We start from the raw sequence: 22,396 nt of genomic DNA on the forward strand, positions 1-22,396 counted from the left end.
TTTGGCTCCAAACATGTTAGCAGTCAGTTTGCTATTAAAGTTTGCTGTTAGAGGGAATGATTAGGTTTGATGATCAAACGTGAGACTAGCATGAGCGCTTGTATGGCTAGCTATTTTTGAAGGATAGATACGTAAGACTGGGAACTAAGTTAACTGTCACATTTTGTTTTAATGAACGAGGGAGATGGCTTGCCTTGGGCAAAGGTACATGCGGCTTAAGCATTATCCATGATTTCTGATCCCCTTAGCAGTGAACGAACAGTAATCTTCCTTTAGAATGTAATCCTGAGCATATAGCAAGACGAGAACACACAACCTTTCAGCCTGGTTCTTTCTCCCTTGTTCAAAGTACAACATATCTTAAATGCATTTTACCATATGCTTCTAATAAATAATATGCTCGAAAATAACTATCTTGTTTGGTCCCTGAGCAATGTGAAATAAGGTTTAAAAAGAAATTAGCATATTTTTGCATGACATTTACATTTAATTTTTGGGGGGGTGCGTGGAACAATTATATTTAAAGTAGTGTGCTTATCATTTTGAAAGTAGACAATTAAATATGCCAGGTAATAAAAGACCAGAAGTTTTTTTTAAAAAATAACGCTAATTGAACATATTCACAATATATTCATGAACATGTTTTTACCCTGGTGTACAGCTTGAGTGAATATTGGAACATCTCTACACACATTTAATGTTATTTCATTATATTTTTCAGCATTCATGCACACAGAAGGAAGATAAATCATTAAGGGTGTCCTTGAATAGCAAAGAAAGGTAGCTGTCTGTGTGTGAAGGCTTCTTTAGGTAAGAAGGTGGATTTAAAGGTTAAATCTTTGCCTTCTTGTAAGTTTGGTTGGGAGCCAAATCCAATAAGCAACAATCAGCTTGCATCTGTGTAACATGTCTCTCAGGGCTTTGGAAGAGTCCACTACGATATCTGCTGCTTCAAACACTATAAAGTGTCCATTGTCGAGGTCCAGTTTTTCTTGTAGGTCTTTCCAGTGCAGTTATAAAAAATGGTCAGTACATATTTAATATGCTGTTTTTTGTTTTAATACAAAGTATATGATCAACAGCAACCTTAGTATCTCTTGCTTGTATCTATATTTAATACAGAATAATAATATAGTTATATATTTTTATGGCATTGTAAAAGTCTGCATAAAATATTTGGCCCAGTAATCAATAATTGAACAAATGATAAATTTTAATGAAGCACTGTATCATTGGGTTACTCTTGTATTTTGGATAGCTTTGACCCTTTTCGGAAACATTTTTGTAGCATGTTTAGAAGTTTATAGAAAGCAGGTGCTGCACAGCTGTATTTGAGTTTCTGCCCCTAAGGTATTTGCCACTATTTGGACGTATAAAAACAAAATGGCTGGCTTAGCGAAACATCTGATACTAAAATGATTTGAGGATCATAGTCATAGCACATTTGAAAAAATTGTTGCAGTTGTGTTTTAATTTCAGTAACCTAGTGCACAGCAGATAAAGATTTATCAATGAAATATATTTCCTTTGCCCATAGTGATCAAGCATACGCTAAAAAGATAAATAGATATGGATTGGATGCTCAATGCTATGTAATGGCCAGAGTTTTCCATATACAACATCTGTATATGCACATGGAGTTAAAACTGTTAGCTTAACTTGCATGGTGGTTGAAGCTTTTTCGGAAACAAATGCCTGTGAGCTGCATTCAGGCTTTTAGATTTTGGCCAACTGGGTTGAGAAGGGTTTTACATTGTTTACTGAGTGAGAATTAGTGCTTATTCAAGGACTGAGCTTGGGTTTTGGTGGGGGGGTTGCTTTCAAGACAGATGTCCATTTATAAACTACCCTTACTGATTTGAACAAAAGAGGCTTGGCAAATCAGGCGAAGGCCCATCTAGTCTAACGGCCTGTTCTCACAGTAGCCAACCAAATGCCTATAATAAGCCCACAGCAGGTCCAGCCACTGGTATACAGAGGCATAATGGCTCCAACAGGGGAGGCAGAACATAGACACCTTGGCTAATAGCCATTGATAGCCTTATCCTCCAGCTAAGTGGATGGTCATCGTACATTGTGGGGAAATGAATTCCATATGCGCTGAGTGAAAAAGTACTTTCTCTTGCCTATCTTGAATCTCCCAACATTCAGCATCATTGGATGACCCCAAGATCTAGTGTTATGACCGATAAAATTGCTGTGTTTGTGTGATTTGTTAAAAGATAGCCTGCCTTCTCACATACTTTTTACTACACGATTCATTTTGTACCACAAAGCTATCATGGGAAGTGCCAAGTTATGTGAGAAGGGTATGGAAACGGGAATACTGGTGTGAAGATGAACGATATACAGCACGGTGGTCTCAGGTTTCAGATTGTATCTTTTCAGTGTGGGAAAGAGCCACACTACAGTAGCTCCCACACTGCAGAGGCGATTAGCAGAACACAAGAGTTTGTGTGTACATGAACCTTCCATTCATTTCAGTGGATCCAACAGATCCACATATGCAAAATAATGGGCAAAGATTTACTACCTCCTTTTAAGAATAGGGCAGCTCTTGTGGATGGGATTTCTCCCTATCTGCTCTGGAGTGGGCTGAAGGCTGGTTGTGATCTCTGGGAAATTGGCAAGGTTGTCTGATTCTCAGATAACTGATAGCAGTAACTAACAGGCTCCCCCCTCCACAACACCTTAGTTAAGCTTTTGAAGCAAAGCTTGGGTGGGAGACCAAGAGTGGACAGAGGTGCCTTGTCATTATTTCTGAGTACTCGTCCTCCCTCTTGAACCATCTGGCTCTGGTTGGTGAACCTCGGTATGCTAGTAAAAAAAGCAAAGTTGATCCTGCAGGCCTTAAGACTGCTCACCTCTGCACTACAGCTCCTGCACCCATTGAAACTCTCTGGATCAAGGTGTATATATGCATGTGCAATAGGTCTGTTTATAGGCACAAATCTGATGCTGGAATTACAGTTACTAACATGACATCTGCTGCAACTTTATTTGTAACAGTACAGGGAAAAGAAGATAAATAATTCCAGATGAAAGGGCTAAACATAATATAAAACCTATTGTTCTCCATTACTAATTATGGGATTACAAGATGTGCAATGTAGAGATGCTTATATGAAATTGACAGAAAATAGTGTAAAAATCCTGACAGTTCGCAGCTTTAATTCGTTTAATAAAAAACATTCTGTATAAATTGAGGATGACAGCAACCCAAGAAATGAACCCATAATCCACTTGTACAAGTTAATCTCTGATTATATTTCATCCATTCGTCGTGATTTTTTTTCAGTTTCCTCCCAATGCTGTCACTGTTGATTCCACTGGAAATGGCAGACAAGTAAGGACTGGACTGTATGCTACTTTATGTTTCAGAGAAATCCCCAGGCTCACTGAAGATCTTCCTAGATTTCTTCCACTGTAGCAGAAATATTGTCCTTGATGGTGTTTTTTTTAGTGCCATTGAAGTCAGTTATAAAATTGTACATGTTTTTGATTTGCCCTCTTCTCCTCCACCTCCTCCTCCACCACCACCACCACCGCCTCCTGCTGCTGCTGCTGCTGCTTCAGCTAATAAAAAGCAGAAAGCAAAGGGTTATTGAGGTGATGTGTGTGTGTTTTAATAATGTTCATTAGATATTTTACAGGTGTTTACTTTGTGGCATGAAAAGCACGTGTGTTTGGCCATTTTAAAGCTCAACACATTATCAGCAATTGTGCCATTTGATGAATAACTCTTTAGCAACTTGATGACTAATAACCAAATATTATTCACCTAAGGTATGGCACAATATATGAAAACTTTTCAAAGGACAAACACACACTGAACCACTCTTCCTGGAAAGTTTCAGCAACTAGGTATACTTAACTGCATTGACAAAACTGTAGCTGATGAAAGGTCTTAGGACAGAAAATTAAATCATAGGTCGATATAATCCTCCAAACTCTTTGGGAGGAAAAAAAGTGGACCTTCTTTTATCCTGAATACAGATGACATGGGGGGACGACCCAAAAACTTTTATTGAATCTCAAAATCAAACCCTAAAACTTCTTTTTCTATTGCTTCCAACGTCTTTCAAATGATTCCACAGGTTTTAATTTTTCATAGTTTTTCTCTTTGTAGTAAAGCAAATTGTTGCTTTCTGGCTCATGTAAATTAACATAGCAACATTAGAATGAAAACTTACATTTGAAAGCTGTGGATCACCATGCTACTAGGTTATTTTCGACCCTTTCCACCTGCATTGAAACACGTCACATGATCAGTGGCCTAGCCTCTAGAATGTTTACCTAAAATTAACAGCATGATATTCAAAATATTGATCTTAATTTTTGTAATATCTCATATCATCCTGTTTATTTTCTGTTCTGAACTTTCCACTGTAGTGGTTCAGCAAATAAAATTTGTTTTTATTTTGAAAGGCAAGCATTCAGTGCAGCATCACAACCAGGTGGTCCAAAGATATGAGTGTAATCCAAATCATATATTGAACTCCAATGGCAAGCCTACCTAATGTTTCAGGATTGCACTGTTGTATCAGTGAAGTATCTGAATGGTCCCTACATGCTATATACAAAACTGAAGTGTTTCTACTACTCTACAATTTTTAGACCATTGATCTCTTTCTATAAAGACCCTGATTTTGTGAGTTTACTGTTTCACTGTAACACTGTAATGACTAATAATAATCCTTGAATATTGTACAGACTATTTTAAATACATCCTGCCAAAAATAATATTTTCATAGCTTTTAGAGGAGCAATCTTTCCATGTTATCTTGTCTTCACCTACTTTTAAAAGATGCTTTTTAAAGGCGGCTTTTCATTTTGAAATTAAAATTAGCAGATCAGAGGACCAAAGACCCAAAGCACTTTCCCAAACACATCCACATTTTTCACAGGAAGAGAAAAGGCAAAAGCATCTCATCATTTAAAAGAAAAAATGAATTGTGTAGGGTGCCAATTTCTATGTTCTCACGAACCAGCTTAGCTGTTGGCCCTGATGTAGCCCTAGCTATATATCCACAAGATATTACCACATACCTTGTTGCATGGGAAAATGTACATGCACAATGGAATGCACTTTGGAATATGCATCTTATTCAAGGCAGTCAAGTACAGATGAATAGACTTTTTCACTTGCACCTGATCCTATACTCTTAGTTCCAAATCTAGTAAGTGGTAAGCCTGTTTATTTATGCAGATCTCCTTAGCAGGATTGGGCTGACTGCGTTTTTAACTTGGGAATAACTTGGGAAATATCAAGTCCAGAAGGCAAACATGAACGTGAACTTGTCGTTGCAGCTGGAGTAACAGATACAACAGCATTTTCTGTTGTTTTTGGCAAGGATACTATTTCTTTTGGACTCAGGTTTGTGCAAAGAACAGCATGAAAATTAAGTATTGTATCCTCATAGGGAACAAGGCATTTTAAAAAAGTTATGAAAGCATCACAAGATGAAGTCGATTCAGTTGCTCATGCCATTTTCCTTTTCCTTCTGCCAAGACTCACTTCTTAAACTTAGGCTAGAAATAGATGTCTAGTTCAACAGATAACAACACCAGTTGATTTCTCTAATGTTCAAAGGGAGATTTTGCTAAGGATTTTCAAACTGGCAATTAATGCTACTGTGACTCTTCCACTTTCCCCACTAACAGCTCAATCATGTACATATCTGCTCGGAGAAGCAAGTTCCACTGAGTTCAATAAGGCTTTCTCTGAGGTAAGTGGATATCAGATTGCAGCCTATACAGCAGCTAATGACATGGTAAGGCAGAGACACTTAGGCAACCTCTGAGCACATAAAATAGATTGAAGACACACACACACACACCATACATTGGACAATTCTCTTCCTTCTCCTTCTCCACGCAGGTGCTTTTTTCTCTGCTGAAACACTTGGGGGAACTCATGGTGGGAAGGAGAGTGTACTACCTTTGCCCCTGCACTGCGGGCTTTCTCTGCTGGCTTCCTCCTGCATACTACATTTGGCAGGACTCGTCTCTCTACAACGGAGTGCTCATCTAGCATTTGCAATGGCACCACAGTTTCCAGTAACCTTCATTCTCAGGAAATCAAACTTGAGGGTTGCCTGGCACTCCTGAAATCTCTTACCACTCAGAGACTGGGGCACATGTAACACAGGTGTTTGACTTGCGATTGTGCTTCCTGGAAGACGAACTCTGAGCAAAAGGTGTACTGAGCTAAGATGGTAAGAGTAAGCACCAGACGACTTGCTGTTCCAGCAGCAAAACCAGAGGTTTCTTCTATTCACAGAAGGGTTAGGGTCCCACTAATGGCTGCTGCTCATGAAAGCTGCAGAGGAGATGACTTTCAACCAAGTCTACCTTCCTTCTGCCACCTTCCATGGTGTTCCAGAGCCCCTAATGCATTCTGGAACACATTTTATAGGGTGGAAGGAGGAGTAGCAAGCAGAAAGGGGAACCGTTGAAAATTGCCTCTCTCCCCTTCTGTGAGTCAAAGGTTTCATTTGCAGAGCTCAGCTCATGGAATCTCTTAATCCAGCCCATTCCATCCCTACTTACCACTAAGTGCCGATCAGCAGACTTTAGCCTTGAATGCCAAATCCAGCCAAAGTTACCCAAATTGCACAAGCATGTGCATGCATGTAGGAACACATTTTTATATGCCTAACCTTTCTTGGCAGCTTCTTCCTCCTGCCTTTTCTTTTCTTCCTCAATCTTCTTCATCTTTTCTTCATACACGTCAGCTCGCGACTTCCATTCCACCCGGTTGTTTTGAAGACCATCAAACATAGGCGTAATTTCCTTGTGGAACCTCGAGAATTCCTAAGTAGACAGTGCAGATCCGTAAACTGACCTTTCATGGTGAAATGGTGTATCTACAGTGGTAACACAGACATTTCTGACATGTGCAGACTAAAGATGGCCATTAGCTGGCAAGCTGCGGTGACAAACATATTTATCTCAGGGCAGAACTAAGTTGGCTAGCAGGAAGGTTTCTGATGTGCAAAGCCAGGATGAGGTAGCATTTGTCAAAAATAAGCGGTTGATGGGCAGAAGGGGTTTAATTCCCCCAGCCTGGCTTAGAAACTTGATTTCCCAGTCAAATCAGGGAAAGTGTTGGGTTCTCCCCTGTAAATGCCCCAAGAGGCAAATTTGTGATTAGAAATCATGCACTTGCTGATGAAAATCTAATTCTGTCCTTAGTGTATGTATATGATAAGAATGGTGCTATTTACATTGAAAGGAAACTTTTAAAAGTAGGGAGGATCAGACATCCTGATATGAAAAGCTCTGAGTAATACCAGTAGGAGATGTTTTAGGAGACTCAACAGTTCAAAACATGCACAGTTGTAACCATTTAACATACATATTTGACTCTTATAATTCCTTATATCTAAAAATTTAGATATACATTGTAAAAACGGAATAATATGACAGTCAAATTATTCGTCTTACCTTGTATACAAAAGTACACACAAAATCAATGAAACCAACTTGAAGCTTGGGCAGTTCTTCACCTTTGTTCCTGTCCATCATAGGCTAAAAAATGAATGAAGCAGATATAGTCAGTTGAAATACTTGGAAGTCTTTGTTTTTAAAACAAAACAATAGAATAGATAATATAATTACAACGAAACACTTACAATTGGCTGTTGCTGTAGGACAGTTCGTTCAAGATCACCTTGCTCCCAGAATTCATTTGCAACCATGATGGCAACCTAAGAATGAATAATGGCTTCTATTGAAAGATTCAAGATTAAACAGCAATTGTAACCTAAAACCGTATTCAACCTGTTCCACAGAAAACGTAGCAGAAGAATGTGTTTTTGCCATCATAGTAATAACTCTTTAAAAATGACCAATAAGATATATTTGCCACACATTCTGATTGTTTTGAAATACCACAAACATGTCCTGAATCCAACTCTGAATTGAAATGTATCACAGCGAAGAATGTGGGAATGCATTCTACAAGTATTTAATATGTTACTCCAGAATGTATAGCTGGAAATGAATAGTATGCTGTCTACTCGCTACCCTCTGGAACTCACTAACTGATGGCATTCACTGCTGCAAGAGATGGTTATGGCCAATGGTTTAGATAGCTTAAAAATATTACCAAACCTGAATGATTGGCCTTAGCTCTTAGCTCAGAGCCAGAGCCTACATCTGTCTGAACACCAGTTGCTTGGGATGGCAAAGACCATCTGCTTGAGGGCTTTGCAGAGTGCTTGGGCCAGACGGACCCTTGGTCTGATCAGCAGGATCTGCTCTTCTGAATTTCTTTATTATTGTTATAGTAAGCTCGTTTTGGAAAAAGAATAGGGAACAAATCTGGAAATCAACAAACATCTTCACATGCTTCAGCATCAAACATATATCTAGATATTACTGAAATAAAAGCCTCATGTATTTTCTCTCAATAAAAATTACATCAAACTTGATTCTGAAGATGCTCACCTTACTTTGCACCTCCCAAGGTTTAGTGATAGCAGACAAGTCACAGCCAGTCATCATCATCGCCCTTTAAATAAAGATAATAGATTTATAGCAGGAGGAAAAACAGTACTAGCCTTAGTGGAGGAAGGGTAAAATGAAATTGACCTACATTATTACTTCCTTTTTGGTTGGGTCCATAGATATATATTTAATTGCTTCCTCTTCTTTTTCCATCTTTTCAATTGCATCCACAATCTTTTGAAACATAGTCCTTTTCCTGTGGAAATATGGTGACTTTTACAATGCATGCATGGTCCCTTTTACAGCCTACTTGAGAATTTTACTGTCCTGGATCCCAACATGGGCCTCTGAAATGGAATTCTGAGGCCCAACAGCAAGAAACCCTGATGGATATTAGGCACTAAAGTTAATTACGTTGCGTTTCTAATTGCAGTAATGACCTAATGGACTAACCCTGTCAGGTAAACCTTTGCTAAGATTAACAATGGAATCACATTATCACTTTTCAGGTATCCTTTAGTTTAAATATGCACCAATATGTACACAGTGTACAGGGTATCTGACTAGTTGTTTTTTTTCACATGATGAGACAGACAAAAAATCATTCCATACATAAATGCATTTATTTTTTACATTGTTTATGTTTTTGCTTTGTTAAAGTAATACTTAAAAACATTTTTAATCTAGTAGGCTCAAAACATGAAAAACTACACAGAAAAAAGTTTTAAAAATTGTAAAATGGCCACAGTAGCTGCATTTTAAATTTTCATAAGAAAGCATTATAGTAGAAAAGAATTTAGCACTTACTTGAAATATAAAGCCAAGTCAGTTGCTATGATTGCAACTTCAAATAAATGTAGTACAGTTTCATACTGGCGCTTATTTAGGTTCTGGAAGATGTTTAAACTCTGCAAGATTGAGATTTTTGCAAATCAATACAGTTTACAAAATTATTCCATGTGTATATGCTACTGTATAATAATGCATCTACTTAAAGTAAACTGTCTTAGTATTTCCTAGTCATTCAAAATAAAAACAAAAACTAGGGATAGCAGTACTGTTGTGTATAAGTTGTATATAAGTAGCTAATAACAGACATTCTGGACAAAATAAGTACAAATAAATAACCTGAACACAGACACAGACCTCATCTTGTAGCAAGGTTTTACTGTACTCTAGATGGTGTCTTTCTAAAATGGAAGAGCCATGAAGTCTTGCCAGTGGAGATGCTGACCTGATGAAACACAATTATATAGTTTAAAATAATCCACAGGGTGTATTTCTGAACCATGAACTTACATACTGTAGAGCTTATCCACACTAATTTGCTTTTAATTAATAGGAAACTATTCTCCTTCATAGAGTACCAACATGTCTTCCTGCTGGTCCATCCTGTTGTAATATAGTTATTGACTTCAACTTTCATGCATGAAAGAGATAAGCTGAGTCCAGAGTTCAGCTGTCCCTCCTTGACTGATCTAGCTGACCACCATGAAGTAGCAGGCAACCGACTGTGTAGATCAGGGGTCAGCAAACCTTTTCAGCAGGGGGCCGGTCCACTGTCCCTCAGACCTTATGGGGGGCCAGACTACATTTTGGGGGGGGAATTAAAAATGAACGAATTCCTATGCCCCACAAATAACCCAGAGATGCATTTTAAATAAAAGCACACATTCTACTCATGTAAAAACATGCTGATTCCTGGACCATCCGCGGGCTGGATTTAGAAGGTGATTGCCTACCCATGGTGTAGATATAAAGGAGGAATGGAAGTGTGGGTGGTGGGTTCTTGGGGTTGTGTTTTGTTTTTGCAATAAGTGGCTATCTGAACAAGAGGACCAATAAATGATGCATGTTGCTCCCACCACAGCAAATTTATCTACTATGTATGCCTGGTTGGCCACTGCAGAAAAGAGGATTTTAGCCTAGATGCATATGTGGTCTGATCCATTAGGCACTAAGTTGAACTGGCTGCTTTAGATAATGGCAATTTCTTTTCACCACCATCCAATCATGTTCCCTACTTTTAAGACAGTTGTTCCAGATGTATATGTCAACAGATACCACTTACTTCATTTGATACAAGTTGTTGGTCCCTCTGTGATCAATGTCATGGCAAAAAGCTGCAGATACCATAGCAAAGGCTTCTAGGTCCGTATAATATTTCTTTATTCTACCTGTCTATAGAAAGAGAAGGGTTTTTAAAACAAAAACAAAATAACAACGTTGCATCTCTGCAGGTGTGTTACAAATGAAAAACAAATTTAGGCATAGATTCAGAGAAACAAAAGATACCATCAAAAGGGTGAACATGGTCTGCCCAACGTTGAATCCATGCCGCCAGTTATGGTAAGTGATATCACGATAGCCTTTTCTCACAGTATACATCCACCTTGTAAGCACCTGTGGCAAATGAAAAGCACTTGATTCTCTGTACTTTTAAGTCTTGTAAACAAAATACAAAGCTATTTTTCCACAGCTATATAATTGGTTGTACTATAATAAAGTTGAGATTAATCCTGATTTTGTGTCAGTGTTAACAGAATACTAGACTACATACCCTCCAACATTTCTCCAATGAAAATAGGGAATTCCCATGCCATAGTGATAATTTTACAATTTAAACACCCACACATGGTTGCCCCAGCCATTCTGGGCAGCTTCCAACATATATAATAACATAATAAAACATTAAACATTTTTTTTAAAAAAACTTCCCTATACAGGATTGCCTTCAGATGGCTCGGAGGTCAGATAATTCCATACCCTCCAATATTTCTCCAATTGAAACAGGGACATCCTAAGGAAAAGTGGGACATTCTAGGATCAAATCAGAAACTAGTAGGGCATCTCTAAATCAGGGACATCCCTGAAAAATAGGGGCACTTGGAGGGTCTGGGACTGTGACCTAGGAGACCAGGGGTCAAGTCCCCTCTCAGCTCATCTTGGCCTGCAAGACCATTTTGGGTAATCCGCCTCCACCCACCCTACGTCTGACATGATATAGGTAAAGGTTGGGCCTAAACAACCTCAGCCCAGTATACCTGAAGGAGTGTCTCCACCCCCATCATTCAGCCAGGACACTGAGGTCCTCCTCTGAGGGCCTTCTGGTGGTTCCCTCACTGTGAGAAGTAAAGTTACAGGGAACCAGGCAGAGGGCCTTCTTGGTAGTGGCACCCTCCTTGTGGAACGCCCTCCCATCAGATGTCAAGGAAATAAAGAATTACATAACTTTTAGAAGACAAGGCTTTATAGGGAAGTTTTTAATGTTTGGTGTTTTATTGTGCTTTACATTTGCTAATATACAAATCATCATCATCATCATCATCATCATCATCAGAAAGAGTAGGGATTTGTCAAAGCCCACTTAAGTAGTTTCCAAAGCACCAGACACCCAGCTGATGCAAAGGGAGGGCAATCCTGTTTGGTGACTGACTGATGCCAGTTATGAGGAGCAGCTGCATAAGATGGAGGGTGCCTGTGGGCCTGCCTATGACATAGAGTCAGGCCTACACTCCATATTGCCTCTTCTGTGTTGTGTCGCCGCCTATTCCCTGGCTTAGTTTGCATGATGAAATGGTGCATCCTGGCGCACCACAGCTGAATATATATATAAGAGCAGATCTGCCTCATATTTAGGACTATTAATGGCACGCTAGGTCTGCAAAGGTAATGCTATGTTCTTTGTTTCATATGGCACAGGCTTAGGGAAACAAGGCAAAATATATCTGACCTCTGCTGGTACTTTGAACTTTTCCACAACATTTATCTCAAAGAACATCCGTATCCCACACTTGATCAACTCATGTTCTGTAACGGGGAAGTCACTGAAGCGAAATTCATAAAGTTCTACATCCTTTGGTTCAGGCAATTCCTCTTTCTGTTGGGAAAACCAAACAAAACCCCATCAGTTTGACATGTCACAAGGGATTAGGCGGAGATAATTTTTTTGTCTTCAGCTTCCGTGGGAGGGTTGCCATGCCAACACTTTGGAATCAAAACCACCATGAACATAAAGATCTCTCATGTTTCAAGCAACAGTTCTAGAAAAATTAGTATTGCATACTAAGTTGCTTAATATCTCCAAATTATTTTTAAGGTGGGGAGGCGTATGTTTATGCATTGGTTAGATCCAGTTAGATTTGTCATCCAGTTAGATGCACTTAGATCATAGGGTATATATTGTTTAGATCAGACTGGCCCAAATTGTGACCCATCAGACTGAACACAGCTCACAACAAAAAATGCATTGTGGCTGCCAGGTGCTTGACTTTTACCCACCCCAGCCATCCTGTTTTCTCTTTCTTTTTTTCTGTGCCAGGCAAAGGAGCAAATCTTGAAGGTTAAATGGGCTGCTAATGGCCACTGGTGGGCTATGTGCAGCTTGGCGGGTCACAGGTTGGGCAGGCCTGGTTCTGGAGAATATTATTTTTTTTTCCCCTAAAGAGTTGAAGGTGACATGATTATAGACAGATTGCGGCTTCTGGTGTGTATAATGATCCCACTTCCCCCTCTGGCTCAATAGGTTTTGCAGGTTTTCAAAACAGAATTGTTTCAAAAACCTACAAAACCTGTCTGATGATGAAAGGCAACAGTAGGCCAAAATACATGTGCATGAGTGTATGCTATAGAATTTTTAAAAAACTTTTGCACCACTTTGAATGTTCTTTAAAACTATTGTATCCCCAACCTGTGGCCCTCCAGATGTTTTGGCCTACAACTCCCATGATCCTTAGCTAACAGGACCAGTGGCCAGGGATGATGGGAATTGTAATCCAAAACATCAGGAGGGCCGAAGGTTGGGGATGCCTGCCTTAGACTGTCAGGTATTATTTGGAGAGCTGTGCATAGCCTAAAAGATATAGAGGACATTGCTTTGTAAAAGCATTGCTACATTAAAATAATCTAAAAGCGGCAACTCTATAAAAACAATATTCAAATAAAACAATTTCACAAAAAATATAAAGAAAAAATTAAATTAGAAATCTTCATGTGGTGCCAGAAAACCGTCAGAGCATATTTCTGGGGAGAACATTCTAAGCTGAGTCACCACCTCTGAAAATGCTTTGTCCCCCAAGAGTTACACACCACATGTCAGATGTTGGAAGAACCTAAACAAGGGGCCTCGGATGAGGACAATCTCAAAGTGTGGGCAGGGAATAAACAATATTTCAGGCAGCATAAGCCCACTCTGTACTGCTATGCCCCCTTATCTGGACACTTCCCGAGTTGCAGCGATGTGTGCAGTTGCAGCTGCACACATACAGTAATCTAAAGGTTACCAGAGAAACAGCTGGAAAATCAGCCTAAGCTGGTAAAAGGGGATTCATGCCACAGTGGAAACTTGCACCTCTAGTGACAGAGACTGTGGAAGGAGCATCCTCATACTGCAAACCTGTTCCTTCAGAGGGACTACAACCCCATCCAGAACGGGGGGGGGGGGGGGACATTTGAATACACAAACATGCTACAGAAAGCCCCTCTGTCTTATATGAATGGAGACTCGGTTTCTTGGCCCTCATACAGTCCGTTACTGTACTCAAGCACCAATGTAGCACTTATACTGATGGCATCTTAGCCCAAATCTCTGGGTGACCTAACTCAGTGGTTTCATGGTAGGTAATAAAAAAGCAAGGAACAAGACTTAGTCCCATGGAACACCACCGTATAAATGTTGTTGAGCTGATCAGTGGTCCCCCAGCGTCATCATCTGAAATTGCCTGTTCAGGTGGGAACTGTAAAATGATACCTCCAGTTCTCAATCCAGATAGCCTAGCCAGAAGGATATCATGGTCCACTCCATAGCACTGGTGGAGGAAGAGGAGTGCGGGGGGAGCACACTGTCCCCAGCAGCACAATCCCGGTGGGGTGCCATCACAGCTGCCCCCCCCCCGCCTGCACCGGGCGTCACACCTCCAGGATGCGCGCCAGCCCCGCCCCCGCTTGCTCTCCGCCCCCCCCCCCCCGGTGCCAAAGCATGAAGCTCCGCCACTGCTCCATAGTATGAAAAGTCACTGAGAAGTCCAGGGGAATCCCTCTCCTGGCACTGGTCATGGGTCAGGGTCACCAAAGTTGTTTCTGTACCAAATGCAGAATCTACTTATATTCTACAGTGCCCAATGGAACTGCTGTTTAGCACTGGGGATATTGAGTGCAAAACTCAACATGCCTCCCTTTTTATTATCATTCTTTTCAAAGTAAGTAGGTTCCCTCTTCTATTTATTCTGATCCCAGGTCAAGGTCAAGGGCAAGAGCCAGTCACTTCTGGAGCAATGACAGTTTTAAGATGCAACACCTGCTTTATCCCATTAGCAAGCTGGGATTCCAAGCTTTCTAATAGGATAAAGCCGTTGTATTTGGCAGTGCACGGGAGATCAGACCTTACATTTAGGTGCCCTTCTCTATCAGGAATTTGGCTGCATTATTTTCTAGAGTTTTTCAGCCCAATGTTTTCTCACATACAAGCTCAGTGGGGGAAAACATGGGACCTTGATTTTTATTTTCAACACACACACACCTCACTATCCAGGCAAACTAGAGGCATTACCACAATTCAAGGGCTCAGGCAAAATAACGCAAGGAGAACACAGATCAATGCCAGGGAGGGGTGTGATCTGGGGAGAATCCTGAAGGCCAGATAAAAAGGTCTGTAATGCAACTGGCCCCTGAGCCTAAGAATTCCCTCCAATGGTTTAATGAATCTCAGGGCACAACTCTTTGTTATAGAAGACTCCTAGTGAAAATGGCATTCTGTGTCAAGTCTATTTCCCATTAATTTTTCTTCTCCCTATGCTATATTTGGTGGCAGTGGTGCAGAAGCACATGATGCCATGAAAATCTGACATATATACATAACAAATACATGATACAAAATGAGAGAACGCTCAACATGTGGATTACATTTTCAATAACAACCCTGTGTCTCCCTGCAATACAGTCCTACCCAAGCATATACTATATGAAGTCACAGAGAGGCACACAGCTGTAGTAGCAATGAATTCATCAAACTCCCCTACAAATGCTTTCTTGGGCATGGTTCCTTCCCTCTACACCAGAGCTCACAAAACTGCAGCAAAAGCCCAGTGTGAGCAAGAGCTATTCTTTGCTTGTTTATTCGTTAAGACTTCATATCCCATGCTTCACCCTAAGGTCACAGGCTTGTTGCAACATTAAATCACATAAATCTAAACAAATAACATAAACAAAATTAAATCACTAAAACTTCTAGAACCAGTACCCAATGCTCATAATATTTATCATCTCTGAATAACAATATAAATTAACACGTACAACTAATGCATAAAGACTCAGTGAAATAATGGTGTTTTCTGCCTGCCTGATCTCAGCAGAAAGCTCATTGGAAAGCTGTAGCCCAGTTCCACTTAATTGGATCTCCCTTGATGATAGTACAGCTAATAGCACTTCTGCAGCCAAGCTGGGATCATGGGCAGGATAGTATTGGGAGAGGCGTGCTTTCATATAATCAGAGGCGTGCTTTCATATAATCAGGTTTTTCCCCCGCACCAAGCCATTTAGGGTTTTATATATCAGAGTCAACATCTTGAATGGGACTCGGTGACAGCGTTCCATGCTCCCATTTGTTGGTACCCATGCTGCATCATCTTTGAACCATCTTCAGGATGCACATAGAGTGCAATACAGTAAAAATAAAATAAAATAAAATAAAATAAAATAAAATAAAATAAAATAAAATAAAATAAAATAAAATAAAATAAAATAAAATAAAATAAAATAAAATAAAATAAAATAAAATAAAATAAAATAAAATAAAATAAAATAAAATAAAAATAATTTATTTATACCCCGCCCATCTGGCTGGGTTTCCCCAGCCACTCTGGGCGGCCTCCAAAAGAGTATTAAAATACTGTGAAACATCAAACATTAAAAGCTTCCCTAAACAGGGCTGCCTTCAGGTGTCTTCTAAAAGTCTGGTAGTTGTTGTTCTCTTTGACATCTGGTGGGAGGGGTAGTCAATGTGGGTGTGGGTTACTGTGGCCAGGCTTCACCTATACATGGTGAAGCAGGTGGAACTGGGAACAGGCATTTCATGCCCCTGCAACTACCTCAGCCTTCAGAGGAAAGACAGAATAGGAGTATCCTCAGACTCCGTATCTGATCCTCTGGGGACAGTCTAACACCATCCCAAACAAACAACAAATGCCCTGTCCCATATCAAATATAAGTATGCCTTTAGTTACTTACCAAAATTTTGATAAGTTGTTTCTCATCAGAGTTCTCATCTATAACATCTAAGTTCAGTTTTTCTTTGTATTTCTAACATGGGGGGGAAAGCAAATAAAACCACTGAGTTCAGTTGATCTCACACAAATGTCCAAACTTCATTTTTGTACAAAAATGTCCAGACTACATTTTTGAACTCACACTCACCAATATGGTCTGAATTTCAGCCGGTGTTGCCTTTGTCTGATACATCAGCATTTCCTGAGCAATTTCTTTTCTGTTTTCAAGCTTATTCATTTTGTCATAGGTGTCGGTATTTAAAACAGACCATCCCAGGAACTGTGTAAGCATCTGAAATGGAGTAAATAAATATAAACATTTAGGTATTTCCATCTGCTCTGCGCAGCTGGGAAGGCACACACACTGTGCCAGTGTGGTGTAGTGGTTAAGAGCGGTAGTCTGCTAATCTGGGGAACCGGGTTCGCGTCTCCGCTCCTCCACATGCAGCTGCTGGGTGACCTTTGGCCAGTCACACTTCTCTGAAGTCTCTCAGCCCCACTCACCTCACAGAGTGTTTGTTGTGGGGGAGGAAGGGAAAGGAGAATGTTAGCCGCTTTGAGACTCCTTAAAGGGAGTGAAAGGCGGGATATCAAATCCAAACTCTTCTTCTTCTTCTTCTTCTGTGATAATGCAAAACACCTGTCTTTTATAGACAGGTCTTCCACTAGCACTTGAGCATCACTAATTAGTGAACAAGTTATTTATCCACTACTTTGGATCAAACCCATTGGCATTATCTTTTATAGAAAATTATTACTTTTTATAGGAAATTTCTGTTGATAAAAGCAACAGTGACATCCAAGTCCTCACACTTACTATGGCAATATATTAGATGCTCAGGATAGGTTGTATACATACCAACTACTTTCCCAAGATACTGAAGTGTAGTGTAAGATGTTAGTATTTTGTTTTTAAATTTCCAATTATGGTAAAACACCCTCCCTCCAGTGTCTGATTGTAGCCTGACCATGTCAAGCAACTTGGAGCGTACTTCAGTAAGCTGTTCATCATGCTCGTCAAAGGGTTTGCCATCTTTCCTGTTGTAAAATGTAGCTACACCGACAATTTCTTCCTTCTTGTTGACAATAGGTAAAGATAAGACATTTTTAATAATCCACCCTGTCTCATCGAAAGCTTCTTTCTGCAAAAGAGAAAAAGAAAAGAAATTACATTACCACACACGTATTAAAGCACTATAATGCCTGTGTGAACACGATGGATGGATAAATCAGTTGACTTTCATTCCCTGTCAGTTTTGCATGTTGGGTGCCCTGTTTTTTGCAAATTACGGTAAACACACACACAGAGAGAAAATTGACAGTGAGATGTTTTTATTACTTGCTGCTCTGGACTCCTTTGGGCAGAAGATATAAATTTAATCAATCAATAAATGTAAATGGCACACTTTTTACTGTGCTATTCAATGCATTTTACCTTAAAATACTATTTCTTCTGGGCAGTTATAAACACATAAGATACATGTTTTAGATCTGATTGGTTGCTACATTCCAACCCACGTGTAAGACTGGCAAATTAGGTCAATTCACTTTAAAAAGCAGACCAAGAATTGTCTCATCCATCTCTAGTGCTGATGTATTAGCATTATTTACTTCTTAATGCAATAAACGAAAAGACACTACCTGAAAAGTGAAGTATTCATCTGCTGGTGCATTCATCATATTACAAATCTAGAGAGAGAGAGAGAAATACAATAAAAAGAAGCTGTGTCATTTACATGTCGGATGTCAGCTGTTACAGGAGACAGGCCAAGTAGAGTATTTTTGCTTGTATCTTCTTGGGGGCACTTCTAGATGATGCTTCTACAGAGTGGGGGGCTCTTGCTGTTATGGCTACAGACTTCTTCACATACACTGATCCTTGGTAAAGTAAACCTAAAATAAATACCAGATATAATCTAAACTTTGGGTGAAATTTGTGCAAGGAAATCAGGATGAATGCCAAATAAGAATCAGGATGAATGCCAAATAAGGAGGTCACCTGGAGGAGCCCTTACACATATATTTAGATTATTGTGAAACATACTGATATAAAGATTTAAACAAAATACACCTATACATATGGAACTGCATAAAAACAACCCCCTGAAACTTACAAATCCATTTTCAGCAACGTAAGTTGGCAATCCGCTAGCAAGACACCAGTGATCTGGAGGAGGTGATCTTTGAAGAAGAGAATGAGATAAAATTGAGCACTTCCAAACCAGTACCAGATCTACAAACTGAAAGGTGACCAGTGACACCCATTAAGCTCTTCAGACTGTGGTGTTGGTGTGGGTGGGTGGGATATAGAGGTTTTTTTAAAAAAAATGTTGTGGGTAATGAATCTGAGCCTTTGGGAGCAAGATTGGCATTAATAAAAATATATGGAAAGCGCCCCCTCACATATTCTTGTTCTCAGGTTTGTCTCAAATAATTACATCCTCTGTGTATTCTGGTCTGTCTACCCCACCCCTCTACCCTTATCACCAAGAGAGAAGCTGCTCTCGTGGTCAATGTCAAAGAGAGAGAAAAGGTGCCTTGTTTCATTTAAACAGAAACACCAGAAAGGTATTGAATGGTGCCCACAGCTGCCCTCACCTCAATCCCCCTCCCCAGATCTTAGAGCAAAAGCAGGCACTGAAAGGAAGAAACATCTTGGACTCTGGCTGGACCCCTAGTCTCTTCCCACTTCCCTCCCTTCCTCAAGTGGATGTTGCATAAGGGCTTAGTGAAGTGTAAGTCACCAGAGGAAGCCATTTGCTAAATTCTGGAGCCTGGGGGAGAAGGAAGGAATAGCAAAAAGTAACAGAGCAGAGCAAAGCAAAGCAGTGTCCATGTTTTTATATGTACTGTAAGCTGCCCAGAGTGGCTGGGGAAACCCAGCCAGAAGGGCAGGGTATAATTATCATCACAATCATCACCATCCTTACTATTTTCCCAGACCTGGGGCACAAAGAGCAGCAGCAGCAGTAGATATCTCTCCTTTTGCCTCGTCTCCATCCACCATGCAAAGCCTCACTGACAGTCTTCTTTGCTACAGAGACTACTCTGACTTGCAAATGAAGGACGGAACACCATGGTGGGCCATAGGCAGCCACACCACATTGGCAACAGGACAACACAGCATGGCAGGCTATGGCCCACCATAGCAGAACCAAGCTAGGGTGGGATGCTGTTTTGCCACCCCACTAGCCTGCCACCCAGAGCAAGTACCCCCTTGTGCTCCCACTTCCACGCAATCTGGGCCTGTTCCAAACACACTCTACTAATTACTATCTAACAAACTGGCAGGAAACACTCACGGAATGACTTTGATTTCTTCTTTTCCATGTAAGATGTAATCAATAATCTTATAAAAGTTGACTTCCTAAATGCAAGAGGAGAAAGAAATGTAAGAATCTGTCAATAGTATCTAGAAGGCTGTGATTTGGAGAGATGAAAGAATTGTACTCACTCGGCCATCAGGTGTTTTTGGTCCTTTGTAAGGCTCTGCTTCTCCCAGTTTAATTGGCCATTCATCATAGAATTCCTGGGAATAGTAACAGATGAATTAGCAAAATGTCCCTGAAAAATGGCACCAAGGATTGGGGGGGGGGGGCAAGAGTTCATCTCTGATCTTGTGGCCAGTTAGGCTGCTTCAGTCCTACTGAAGTGGATTCGATTTAAATAGACTCACCATACACAATATCATATAGCCTTCCTGTAGTGGCAGCAGCAACAATCAGGAAGTGGGGAGGGAAACAAAAGACATTTCGAGGAGGGGCATGCTTGTTCCACATTTATGAAAGAGAAATAATGCTCCCATCCAAAACATATTTTAGCTGAAGTAGTAACTCCTATTGATTTCTGACAGAGTTAACTTTCAAGTAAGCACGCTTAAGACCACAGCTATATTCATTTACCATTCATTCATGATTCATTTACAATTTGTCTGTGCCTTTCCTTCAAGTAAAGACGAGTGTGACAAGTGGGGGGCAAGCTGCCTCTTCTCTGGCACCACCTCATTAGTCTTTTGTAAAAGTATAGTTAGGTTAATTAGTTATAATAAATAGTAGTGACCTTCTCTTTGGTCATGTCCAGCAGACCAACAGAATATCTTTCACAGTTTAAGTATATTCGAATGGTGTACAGTGCTTTGTGAAACTGTCGCTCAATATCTGTAAGTTCTTCAAATACTTTGTTGGCAGACCACAAAAGCATCTATTTAAGAGAGAGAGGGGGGGGGGAGAGAGAGAAATGAGGAAACATTTAAAACTCTGACTGATGCAGGCCAAAGCATAAACACTGGCAAATCATGAGGAAATGTGTCACAATCAGTACATACTTTTGCATTTTGGGGCACATTATGAAAGCATAAGCAGCAGCAAGAAAAATAAGTAACGGGACTTTCACTGACTTCACATTTAATTGAGTAATATGTAATACTTTACCTGACTTTTTCTGGATTCAATATTGTACAAGTATGCCATGTGGTACTGCTTTACAGCAAGTGCAAGGAAATTAATGTATTTGTTAAATAGCTGCAAAGGAAAAAGAGAGAGAGAGAATAGCAATTATCATGGGCATGATCCAAACAAAGTTAAGTGCTTCAAGTTCCACTTATTTCAATGAGACAGTTAAGCACAAAGATTTCATACTGCTACTGAAGTCAATGGGCCTTCACAGCGCTTTGGTGGGATTGTGGCTCATAATGGTTGTTGTTTTTTACTTGTACCACACTCTTCCTTGGAAAGGCAAACAGCTAACACAAGGCTCCTAACTTTCTCCTGTCCAGATCTTTACTCACTAAGTCTGAAATCCTATATCCTCTTACCTGGAAGTAAGCCCCACTGAACTCAGTGGGACTTACTTCTGATTTGACATGCATAAGTTCCAACAATGCTATAATTTCCAGTGAGTTAGTTGTAGCAAAAACAGGAGAGGTTCTTGTGGCACTTTAAAAACAATCAAATTTACTGTGGCATAAGCTTTGATGACAAGATTATCAGATCCATCAGGTTTTAATCTGCATTGACTGTTATATATATATATATATATATATATATATATATATATATTCATGATTGTAGAGACAAATTACAACCAGTGAGATCAGAGAGAAATTGAAGGCAACTAAGTACAAAAAGTTATAATGACATAAAGTCATAATAGTGACTATTCACAGAACAGTATTGCTGGTAATGCAAACACTTGGCACTGGAAAGTTAATTAACACCTGTAGTGGGATAAAAACCCATTATCCCAGTTCTGGCCACAAGGGATAGAACTGAATTTATGGATTTATTTTCTTTTTATTTATTTATTTTATTACATTTCTATGCCACCGTTATCTGCCAAGGTTCTCCTCCTCCCCATTTCATCCTCACAACGAGCCTGTGAGGTAAGTTAGGCTAAGAGACGATGACTGGTCCAATGGTCACCCAGTGAGCTTCATGACTGAGCGGGGATTCAAATGCTGGTCTCTCAGGTCACGTTCCAAGACTCTAACCCAGGCATAGGCAAACTCAGCCCTCCAGAGGTTTTGGGACTACAGTTCCCATCATCTCTAGCTAACAGGACCAGTGGTCAGGGGTGATGGGAACTGTAGTCTCAAAAACATCTGGAGGGCCGAGTTTGCCTATGCCTGCTCTAACCATTACTTCACACTGGCTCACAAACTGTAATTCAGCTGTTTCCTGCTG

General features: G+C 40.1%; 1 protein-coding gene across 3 annotated transcripts in view; it reads right to left on the bottom strand.

Annotated features, from left to right (window-relative positions):
- Positions 1-3,298: 3,298 nt before the first annotated feature.
- The window catches only part of PDE6C (phosphodiesterase 6C), a 43,590-nt gene continuing 24,492 nt past the window's right edge, over positions 3,299-22,396 (bottom strand). The window contains exons 3-23 of one of the 3 annotated variants that reach the window (XM_079976267.1): positions 21,146-21,235; positions 20,775-20,915; positions 20,170-20,244; positions 20,018-20,082; positions 18,830-18,896; positions 18,357-18,404; positions 17,708-17,857; positions 16,864-17,007; positions 16,678-16,749; positions 12,188-12,334; positions 10,750-10,857; positions 10,526-10,635; positions 9,601-9,688; positions 9,262-9,362; positions 8,603-8,710; positions 8,455-8,518; positions 7,638-7,712; positions 7,450-7,533; positions 6,663-6,816; positions 4,194-4,245; positions 3,558-3,576 (exon numbers count right to left, since the gene is read on the bottom strand). In XM_079976267.1, the coding sequence (XP_079832393.1) occupies positions 4,226-4,245; positions 6,663-6,816; positions 7,450-7,533; positions 7,638-7,712; positions 8,455-8,518; positions 8,603-8,710; positions 9,262-9,362; positions 9,601-9,688; positions 10,526-10,635; positions 10,750-10,857; positions 12,188-12,334; positions 16,678-16,749; positions 16,864-17,007; positions 17,708-17,857; positions 18,357-18,404; positions 18,830-18,896; positions 20,018-20,082; positions 20,170-20,244; positions 20,775-20,915; positions 21,146-21,235 (1,911 nt within the window). In that variant the 3' untranslated portion in view covers positions 3,558-3,576; positions 4,194-4,225. The other 2 variants (XM_079976265.1, XM_079976266.1) reach the window with 2 other exon arrangements.

The sequence above is a fragment of the Podarcis cretensis genome, assembly GCF_951804945.1.
Source record: "Podarcis cretensis genome assembly, chromosome: 5".
NCBI lineage: Eukaryota > Metazoa > Chordata > Lepidosauria > Squamata > Lacertidae > Podarcis > Podarcis cretensis.